We start from the raw sequence: 10,989 nt of genomic DNA, 5'->3' as shown, positions 1-10,989 counted from the left end.
AAAGGGGGCCTTAATGATATCTGCAAATATATTATATGAAAAATAAGGATTTGTAGACCATACTTTCTAAAAACATGTTTTATAAATATGTGCAATTCATTAGGAACCCCCCCATCTCCCAGAAGTTCCTATGCTGACATTCTGGGTGAAGCATTAGTTCAAAAAGCAAGCTTCTACTTGCCACAATTTGTCAATGAAATTATGAAAATGGGAGAAAACACAGCAAACAACAGTAATGCTCCTAGGCTATCAATGGTTTATTTTTAGATTGAACATCCTTTATGGGGTATTTATTTGTTCTTTGGGCCTGAACACATGGAATCAGAACATGTATTTTTATACACCAAAATCTATGCTCTTAGATCTTTTTCCAACTTTGAAAAAAATATGCTTAAAATTCTTCCTATTAATATATTCATCCTAGAAAATAAGTTACGGTTTTATTCTTGGCCACTTCTAAGTGAGATTTGTGGTGTACCCCCCAACCTGAACACCACCCTTCAAAGTAAATAAATTTTCTTGAAATACTGTTGAAGAATCAAAGCATTTATTAATTTAAGAATTCATTGGAAAGACTTCTGCCATACCGAGCAGATCTAAACTTGAGCTCATGGTAGCACTGCACAAAGCTATGGTAAATGAACGTAATAGGCAACGCCAGTAGAACAATGCCGCTAACCACGCAGACCCCACCAAGAATCCGTCCAGGTACAGTGATAGGGTACATATCGCCATAGCCAACTGTGGTCATCGAGATGATCACCCACCAGCAGGCTGCAGGGATGCTGGCGTAGTCCTCGTTCTTCATGTCAAGGTCCAACCCGTGCTCAAGAAGCTGGGAGAGCGCACCGAAGATCGCCATGGCTACACAAATAAAAACGAGCAACATGATCATCTCTCTATAGCAGCGCTTCAGGGTCAGACCGAGTGTCTGCAGGCCAATGAAGTGGCGAGCCAGCTTAATCACCCAAAAAATCCTCATCATCCTAAGGACTCTCAGGGTAACTCCTGCCCTCTGCAGCTGAGGGTTCTCTCCCGTAAAAATGGTCATGAACACCGAGATATAGTATGGAGAAATTGCCAGCAAGTCAATGATGTTTAGGGGTCTCTTAACAAACTCACACTTGTCCTTGGAGACAATGAACCTCACAATACACTCTGCAGTGAACCAGCCTATGCAGACAGCTTCAATTATCCTGTCAAGAGAAAACATGAAAACAGTTTATTTTCATAACATTGAACAGTTCTTTAGTTTGTGCATGAGAAACAGCTATCGTATATTCAGTTAATGTGAATTTAAAAACAAAACAAACAGGAAGAGAAATTTTTCCAGCTCGGCCACATTTCTCCAGTGGGATTCGGTGGCATTCTTTGAATTCCCTTCCCCTATTTTTTAAGCAGGTTTGTCCAAGTTCAGTCTTTGAGGGCTATAAACAGACCAAGTTTTCAGGATATGCCTAATGAATATGCATGAGAGAACTCTACATACAACGATTGTAGAGGACATGCATCTCTCATATTTACTAGGCATATCATGAAAAGCTGGTCTGATAGCAGCCCTTAAGAACTGAACTTGAAAAGCTTATAGCAGACTTGTTCATCTCAAGAAAAGGGTCAAGAAGGCACCATCAGTTTACAACTTCCATTTTATCTTAAAACACCCCCTGAAAAAAAAAAAAAAGATTGTGAAACAGTGACTAATATAATAATAATATTCTTTGAACTTTTTACCAGATGTAAAATACTGAATCATTAGGAGCTCTCCAAAAATAATTTAATTGAGTTACCGTATTTGCCGGCGTATAAGACGACTGGGCGTATAAGACGACCCCCCAACTTTTACAGTTAAAATATAGAGTTTGTTATATACTCGCCGTATAAGACTACCCCTTCTTCCGCACACCTTCTGCACAACAAATAAAACTTAAAAGAACATCAGAATTTATTTCAACAATTTTAATTAATTCACTAAAGCAATAGAATTATTTTCCTACCTTTGTTGCCTGGTTTCTGCTTTCCTCATGTTCTCATTCAATTCCTTCCATCCACTATCTCTCTTCCTTCTGCATCTTCCATTTGCTCTGTTACTGTGCCTCTCCCTTTCTTCCCCCTTCCAAATTGGTCTGGCACCCATCTTCTTCTCTCTGCTCCCCCCATAGTCTGGCATCTGTCTTCTTCCCTGCCAGCGTCTTCTCCCTACTCTCTCTTCCTCATTTCCTTTGTGTCCTTCTCCCCCCCCCACCCTTCCCATGGCCTTTCAGCGTCCTTCTCCACCCCTTTGTATTCCCCCATGTGCTTTCAGCCTCCTTCTCCCTCCTCTGTCTTCAAGTGCTTTCAGAGTCCTTCCCCTCCCCTCCTGTCTTCACCATGGCCTTTCAGCGTCCTTCTCCCCCCTCCTTCTCTACCGCCCCGGGTGCAGCACAGCCGGCCAGGTCCCCTTACTTTTGTGGCACTTCCCCGACTGACCGACAACAGCCCCGGTCCGACAAACCTCCCTGCCCTTAACCGCGAATCTAAATTACCTTCTTACAGCTGCTGTAAGAAGGTAATTTAGATTCGCGGCTACAGGGCAGGGAGGATTGTCGGACCCGGGCTGTTATCGGTCGGTCGGGGAAGTGCCACAAAAGTAAGGGAACCTGGCCGGCTGTGCTGCAACCGGGGCGGGCCGCCCCTCTCCCTTGGTAGCCACTCGAACCGCGAGGCTATTCTCCTTCTCCTTATCTGCAGCACAGAGCCGAACGGAAGTCTTCCCAACGTCAGCGCTGACGTCGGAGGGAGGGAGGGCTTTGTTTAAGCCCTCCCTCCCCTCCGACGTCAGCGCTGACGTCGGGAAGACTTCCGTTCGGCTCTGTGCTGCAAGCAGAGAAGGTAGGGAGAAGAAGAGCCGCGTACATCCAGAAGACTGAGTACATCCAGCCCCGCAGGAGCCCCGCGACCCTCGGAGGCGTCCCCATGGGATCCCCGCGACCCTAGGGGGCGTCCCCACGGGATCCCCGTGACCCTAGGGGCGTCCCCGTGCAGCTCTCTAATGTAAAGTAAGGGCATGTAAACAGTAACCGGAGTATAAGACGACCCCCGACTTTGGGGAGGATTTTAAGGTACTGAAAAGTCATCTTATACGCCGGCAAATACGGTAGTTTGAATCAATTTACAGGCACCGAGGGCTCCTTTTACTAAGCTGCGATAGCGTTTTTAGCACGCACTACGTAGCTAGAACTAACGCGTGCGACAATTCTGCGCACGCTAAAACCACTATCGCAGCTTAGTAAAAGGAGCCCCTAATCTTTTAATCCTGCAGATGTGTCTTACAATAGCTGAAGAAACAAAAGAAACCTTGTCATTTTAACATTATGGAGCATAGATTTTATACAAACACCAGCAAAAAAAAGTGACATAACATTCTTGGGGGGGGGAGGGGGTAGAAATCTTAGAACCTCAACTTTAATCAGAAAGTTGGTAATATGCCTTTGATTCTGCCAGGTTAAATACCTTATATCCAAATTCGGACTTCTGACCGTCTTATTCAGTTTAAAAAATGGAAGGACAGAAACCAAACCATACGTTTACCTTCACCTAGCAGCTGCTACCAGTATTAAAATGTCAAACTCAAGTACAGTAGTCTTACACTTCCAGCTGAAAAGTTGTACTGATTGAAGTGTGCCATTTTGGGGCAACAAGGCACTCTCGGGTTCCGAGAACAGAAAAACTGACCTTTTCTTTTTCCAAAATGCAACAACCCACCATAACGTAGGGCAACCCTTCTCCCATCCCTTCCTTTGCCTAGACCAGCTGTGGCTCCTTTTACCATCTTATTCCCAGTGCCCAAATACTCGTGTTTTCTTAACTTGCCCCATACCAGTCACTATTACCAGCCATCCCCCAAAAATAAATAAATAAAAAGCGGCAACCTACTTCCAAGGTTTTTTATCTAAAACCCAGCCTTGAACCCAGACATAGCAACTTAAAAAAAGGGAACACAAACATTACTTTATACACAATTTCAAACAATTAGAATATTGCGTCATGCCACCCTTCTCCGGTAAACTTCTAAACAAGACCCAAAATCAAGCAAATGAGCAGCAGGATAAGCGCAAGCTATGAAAAAGCGACGCGCACCGTCTGATGGGCTAAAACGCTCGGAATTCCAACTCTTTAAAATTTTGCAGCTCTACGCGTCCAAAGTTTTAAGAAACCCTCAGTAAAGTTCTTTGAACTTACCAAAATTCTACAAATAACGTTTTATATCATTTCAGATTGAGTCCGTGGTGATTTGGGCAACTAAGAATTTCTATTAGGGTTCCCCCCCCCAAGGTTGCTCGACAGGAAAGGACATCGTTAATAGTGTGATGACGTCATAAAGAGGTTGACCCGCCCACTCCGGTCCCCATTACGCGTTTTGGACACTTTAACATTTTATTGAAGGAATCAAATACATATACAATAATATGATACAAGATATTCATTACAATTAAATTCACAATAATAATATTGCCATACATATTTTTATCAATCCTCCAAAATATATTTCAATATACCTAATGCATTCCTTTCTACATCTCTCCTTGATCCCTTCCCCCTTCATTTTTTTTATTTCATTTATTTCATATAATGATATATTAAAATAGTCAATACATAATTAGAGACTGGAAGAGAGCAATATGATGTTTAGACAGTAGAGTTCAGAGCAAACTCACTGAGAAGTATTTTCGCTAAAGATATGGTTTCTTGGATTGCTAAAATTTGAGAAATGAAGTCCCAAATTTGGGAGCAATATTTACTACTAGAAAACAATAAAAATATTGAACAAAAAAAAACAACATAGTAACATAGTAGATGACGGCAGATAAAGACCCGAATGGTCCATCCAGTCTGCCCAACCTCATACAATTTAAATTTAGTCAATACATTTATCATATTAACTTCTAATATATATCTATCATTCCTTCAAAATAAATTTTTCCAAATGACTTATTACATCTCTCAATACATTTTTGGGCACTTTTAAGAGCGCAATTTTCATCTCCTTCCATTCTGAATAAGGTAGACGCGGTTGACAGAGGTAACAGGAAAGACTTGTTTTAAAAAGTTGTCCCCGCTGAACCCCAGAGGGGCAGCACATTTGGGGTGTCCCCCCCCTCCCCCTTTAAGACGACCCTCAGGACTAGACTGACTTGACAGAGAGAGAGAGAGAGAGAGAGAGAGAGGAAAAGCGAGAATGGCGGCTCTCACCCCGAAGGCTCCCTCAGCTCGGCCGAGGCGCTATACCTGTGCTCCTCCACGCTGCGGTTCTCCGCCGTCTTCCAGTCGGGCAACGTGCTGGCGCACAGCACCACCATGGACACGATGACGAAGAGGATGGAGACCACGGCCAGGATCTGCGCGGCCAGCGACGACGTGGGCTCCTCGAAGGTGCGCCTCATGCGCTCCAGCCACTTCCCGCCGCGCGCGCCCTCCTCCTCCTCCTCGCGCTCCGACTCGTCGGGCTTGCTCTCGTCCGACAGGTAGGTGTAGGTGTCGGACATGCGCTCGTCGAGGCGCCGCCGGCAGCAGTACTCCAGGTGCGAGCACTCGAGCCCCCAGTAGAGCATCTCGTTGTAGAAGGAGAGCTCGCACATCTGCGGCGCGAAGCGCAGCTTGCCGTGCTGCACGTAGAGCATGAGGAAGCCGAACGCCTCGGAGTGCCGGTCGAAGAAGTACTCGTTGCGCTCGCGGTCGTAGTCGTCGCACACCTGCAGCGCGTCCTGCTCCGAGGCGCAGCCGTGCAGGCGGCTCACGCGCCGCAGCGGGAAGTCCTTGAGCAGGTCCCGCGAGAAGGAGTAGCGCGCGCCGCCCACGTTCAGGACGCAGGGGCCCCGCGCCAAGCTCATGGCCGCCGCGGGCGGGCGGGCCCCTCCTCAGCGCCGTCCCGCCTCGCGCCTGCCCGGGTGCAGCCGGCTCCCGCCTCGCATGCTTGAACGCGCGCGGCTTGGCAAAAGTTTCGAAGGGGAAGGAAACACTCTCGCGCTTCTCCCGGGCTGGACAGCGCCTGCCGCCGACGCTGCGCCGAGTCCAAAAGCGAAGGGGCGGGGCAGGGACACGCCTCCCAACTGCCAGACCTGCCCTATAGCCGCTCGCGCTCTGGAAAACCCGTTGTTTTGTTTAAGCCTCTTCTCAAAGCAAATCTCATTCCATCTGCTTTCCTTCTGCCACGCTCACACCTACCCGACCTCCTTCCTCGCCACTTTCTCTTCAGCCCATATTTCCCCGCATTCTGAGCTCTTCTTCGGCTCTTTCCCTTGAACAGCTCGAACTTCTCGCCCGGCTTTCCTTCCCCTCAGCCTCCTCTAGCTCGCAGCCCCCTTCTCCTAACTCTCCCCCGGTCCCTCAGGTAGTCTAGCCGGGAAAACGGAGCGGGATTCTATTCTCCGGCTGCCTCCTTAGTCCTTTCCTCACGCGGGTCACCACTGATTTTACAATCTTCTATTACAGAAAGGAAAACCACCTCTTCCAAGGGTTCCTCCCTGCGTGATCGACTGTTTCTGCTGAGCGACAAGATTTTATTTACATTTGTGGTTACAAACTAGCTGCGCTTGCCGACGACTGTTGGAAATTCACGTTTCTTCCCTAGGTCGCTGGTTCCCAACCCTGGTCCTGGAGGACCACCGGGCCAGTCGGGTTTTCAGGATAGCCCTAATGAATATGCATGGAGCAGATTTGCGTGCCTGGCCACCTCCATTATATGCTGATCTCTCTCATGCATATTCATTAGGGCTATCCTGAAAACCCTCCAGGACAGGGTTGGGAACCACTGCCTTACAAAATCTGGGTTCCTTATATACAAAAATTATCCTCGAAAGCTAGAAGTATGATTCTTAATACTTTATATTAGATTTAAATAAATGTTGTTTTTTTTTTTATTTATTTATTTATTTTTGTTTATTTGGTGTGGTTTTTTTTTTAATTTTATTTATCAAGTTTTCATCATCATTTATACAGATAATAATAAAGAAAGGAAAATCACAAGTAAAACATAACTATTACTAACATAAGACATCTCACTAGTTCCTCAAGTCCACATAAATGGGAGAAAGTATCCTAGTAATCTAAAGAAATCAATCAATATCAATATAATCCTTGATCAAAGATCAACATTAATGGTGCATCAATATTTTAAACTCCAAATATTAATTCACGTGATGTCTAACTAACTTCATTAAGTTGTAAAAATTGTTCCAACTGAATCGAGTCCCAATATACATATTCAATATCTTTAAATGTAATTAAGCATTTACAAGGAAATTTTAAATAAAAGGTGGCTCCCAAAGCCAACACTCTTGGTTTCAAAGCTAAAAAAGCTTTTCTCCTCAATTGCGTGGCTTGGGCCACATCTGGAAAAATCAGTTCATTATCACCACAAAATTTCACTTACTTATTCCGAAAATAAGCTTTCATTATTAAAGATTTATCTATTTCTCTTGCACATGTTATCAATAGGGTAGATCTAGTTTGAATTCTATCTTGAGAGTCCTCCAAAAAACCAGTTAGATCAAAATCAATTTGTTCCAACTGATCTACACCCATTTCTATGGGAATTTTCTTTCTCTGAGGAATGTAATATAAATTAGTTATGGGCAAGTTCTCTGCATCAGTTAATCCCAATATTTCCTTAAAGTATTTCCGAATCAATATTTCTGGGGATAGTAATTGAGTTCTTGGGAAATTAACTAACCGTAGGTTTTTTGCTCTTTGTAAATTTTCCATTTTCTCAAATTTCATATGAGTAATATGAGAATCTTTAACAGTTGTTGAGGTCACTGCTTGCAATGTAACCACATGAGACTCAGTTGTTCTAATACATTTTTCCATAATTTTTAAATTAGAATCAACATTTTCCAACTTATCAATTACCTCCTGCGAAAATCTTACATCTTGAGTCACCACTGACTTTAATAACCCCTCCATTCTAATATTTATTTGCCATAGATCTTTAAGCGTAACTTCCTGTGGCTCTACCTGGGAGTCTCTTGCAAGTGCATCTTGAAATGATAAGGCTTTAGGTATGGCCCCATAAATTAATGAGGACAACCCCTGTTGCACAGGTACTCCAACAGGTTGAGAACTGGAACCTGAGTTAGGATCCAAACCTACTGGAACATTTGGTGGAGGCGGTGGAGTTCTTCCTGGGGGACTAAGAGACGCCCCTGATAGCGAGTCAGCTCCCTGACTTTGGCCCAAGGCACTGGTTGAAACAAGGTGTCTCTCTATGGGACCAGGCAAATTAGGTGTTGATACTTTTGGTTTCCCCTTTCTTTTCCCCATAGTAATTCAAGAATACATACAATTAGTGCTGCTTCCCTTGTCTCCCAGAGTCTCCAAGGGGCTGGCCCCTTAGGGCACGCCCCTTTGGCCACGCCCTGCGGCCACGCGCCGCAGTCGCGGCGTCCCTTTCACTGGCAATGAAAGGACCCGCGTGACGTCAGGGCAGCTATCCCCGCAAGTGCCTGCAGAGATCTGCTCCCGACGCTCTGACTCGGGCTGTTAGGTGAGTGCTGCAATCCTGGGCAGATATAGTCCACCACTTCTGGCACCTCAGAATAAGATAATTTCTCCAGGGAAGTGCAGTCGCGGCGTCCCTTTCACTGGCAATGAAAGGACCCGCGTGACGTCAGGGCAGCTATCCCCGCAAGTGCCTGCAGAGATCTGCTCCCGACGCTCTGACTCGGGCTGTTAGGTGAGTGCTGCAATCCTGGGCAGATATAGTCCACCACTTCTGGCACCTCAGAATAAGATAATTTCTCCCTGTTTATTTGGTGTTTTGTGTTGCCTTTCATTCTGGGGTAGGGAGGGAAATTGGAATGATTTTAATATATATGTATGGAGTGGTGAGGGGGGATATAGGGGAAAAGTGGTTTAGATATATTAAAATATATTTTGGAGGAATGATAAAATGTTTATGCAAATGTTTTATTGTGAATTTGATTGTAAAGAATATCTTTTTGTATCATATTGTTATATATTTGTTTGATTCCTTCAATTAACATAAGAACATTAAGTGAAGAGGCGTCTGAAGCTTTCAGTTAAGGACTGCCGACTGCCTTTTTGTTTGAAAGGAGCTCTTCCATCCATCACTCATGCATGTCCCCATGCTTCCCCACCCCTTACCTAGGGCTGGTATTACATAGGCAAGGACCCAGGGCAGAAACTGGGAAGGAGATCCCAAAGCCACCCCTCTTCAGGCTATGCTTCCCTCTGCTTGAGGTGAGGCTTAGGGTCCCTTGTGGCAGGAAGGGGTAAAACGCGGACCTGACAGACCTTGTGGATCTAAACCGGCACGTCCTTAAAAATCTGAGGTCCGTGCCGCTTGTAGTTAGTTTCTGGCTCTGACAGACCTCGGTGACAATTTAGCACTGACGGATCCGTCAGTGCTACAATGTCATCGAGGTCTGTCAGAGCCGATTTACAGGGGCTGCAGGAAACCAGTTTAAAGGATTCGTTTTAGAGCCGCTCCAGCACTAGCCTCAGTGACATTTTAGCGCTGACGGATCCTAATACTTTTCCCTCCCTATGCTGAGATGGATCCGTCAGCGCTAAATTATCACCGAGGTCTATCAGAGCTAGAAACTAACTACAAGCAGCACGGACCTCAGATTTTTAAGGACGTGCGGGCTTAGATCCGCAAGGTCCGTCAGGTCCGCGTTTTACCCCTTCCCCCATGTGGCATAGGTAGGGTTACCAAATGGCTCCAGAAAAAAGGAGGAGAGATTGAGACATCCAGGTTTTACTTACCATTAAAAGCAATGCCAGTAAAGAGGACAGATTAAGACATCTGGGTTTTACTTCCATTGCTTTCAATGGAAGTAAAACCTGGATGTCTCAATCCATCCTCCTTTTTCTGGAACCATATGATAACCCTGCATGGGGTTCAGGGCAAGTCCCCTGGTGGCCACCCTCTAATGCTGGCCCTGCTCCTTCCCAGAGTATATGACCACAGGTCTTTCATCAGATGCCCCCACCTAGCATTAGATCCCTTTTCCAATTTCTATAAGGAGCTGCTGAAAAGTTCTCAGCCCAACTAAGAATGATGTGGAGCCATGAAACTTAACAAGTTATTTATGACACTATACAGCATTGCGTACATCTGGTAGCACTCTAGAAATAATTAATAGTAGCAGTAGTAAGTTATTCCACACTTTTCTTAACACTTTTTTAAATTTCATATCACATCATTCTCTTCTTGGTTGAGCTGAGAACTTTTCAGCGGGTCCTCATATAGACTACTATAAATTATGCAAACTCTTGGTGCTTTTAGTCAAGCTCAGTTAGTCAGATCTAAGGTTAGTATAACTGCAGGTACCAGAATATAAGACACTGATGCTGGGACCCAGATGCAGTTACAGAATAAGTGCTCCCTGGTAACATCAAGGCACATAAGAGGTTGCTCACATATAAAATTACCCCCTATACTATAGCAACTACAAAACCTCTTTCTTTTTTGGGGGGGATTATTTTATTCCTGAAGCAAAATAGTTGTATTTTTGTCAGCCCCTCAAATATAAGTGTGTTCTTTATTAATAAATTTGATGATGTGCATGTTCCCTCAATCTTTATGCAAATCAGCTACACTATTAGCTGTTTTGAAGAATAAGAAAGGGAGGATACACAATTAAACTCTTCTGGCTATTTCTGTGTTGAGAGGGCGGGGCAAGGTCAAATGCAGAGGTGTTAGAGGTCTACATTCAATGAATTCTATGGGTTTTCTGATGGGGAAGGGGATTTAAAGGGGAAACTTCTGTTTCATAGTCCTAGGCGTGAGAGGAGTTCCTTTTTTCCCCAAGAGTCCTCACATAGTTGCGATGTTGCAACAAAAACTTTACTGAGTTATTTAATACACAAACAATATATACATAAATAAATCTGTTCTTCCTTTGAACTTTCCCTGGGATTCCCACTGGTATAGCTGGAAATGTTCCTCCTTTTTATACAGGATGTCTTGAATCCACTAATCTGTAT

The 10,989-nt window shown here is 44.6% G+C and overlaps 1 protein-coding gene across 2 annotated transcripts; it reads right to left on the bottom strand.

The window, feature by feature from the left end:
* Positions 1–525: 525 nt before the first annotated feature.
* On the bottom strand, positions 526–6,381 carry KCNG3 (potassium voltage-gated channel modifier subfamily G member 3). Of its 2 annotated transcripts, none has more exons than XM_033938380.1 (2): positions 5,230–6,381; positions 526–1,196 (listed from the first exon to the last, which is right to left on the bottom strand). In XM_033938380.1, the coding sequence occupies exons 1-2, from the start codon at positions 5,865–5,867 to the stop codon at positions 551–553; spliced, it is 1,284 nt and encodes a 427-aa protein (XP_033794271.1). In that variant the 5' UTR covers positions 5,868–6,381; the 3' UTR covers positions 526–550. The 2 variants fall into 2 exon arrangements, with proteins under 2 accessions (XP_033794271.1, XP_033794272.1); XM_033938381.1 differs by having other exon boundaries at positions 5,266–6,375.
* Between the last annotated feature and the right edge of the window lie 4,608 nt (positions 6,382–10,989).

Source organism: Geotrypetes seraphini, chromosome 3, assembly GCF_902459505.1.
Source record: "Geotrypetes seraphini chromosome 3, aGeoSer1.1, whole genome shotgun sequence".
NCBI classification, from domain to species: Eukaryota; Metazoa; Chordata; class Amphibia; order Gymnophiona; family Dermophiidae; genus Geotrypetes; species Geotrypetes seraphini.
The sequence above is the reverse complement of the archived record's forward strand: the minus strand, read 5'-3'. Positions and strand labels throughout refer to the sequence as shown.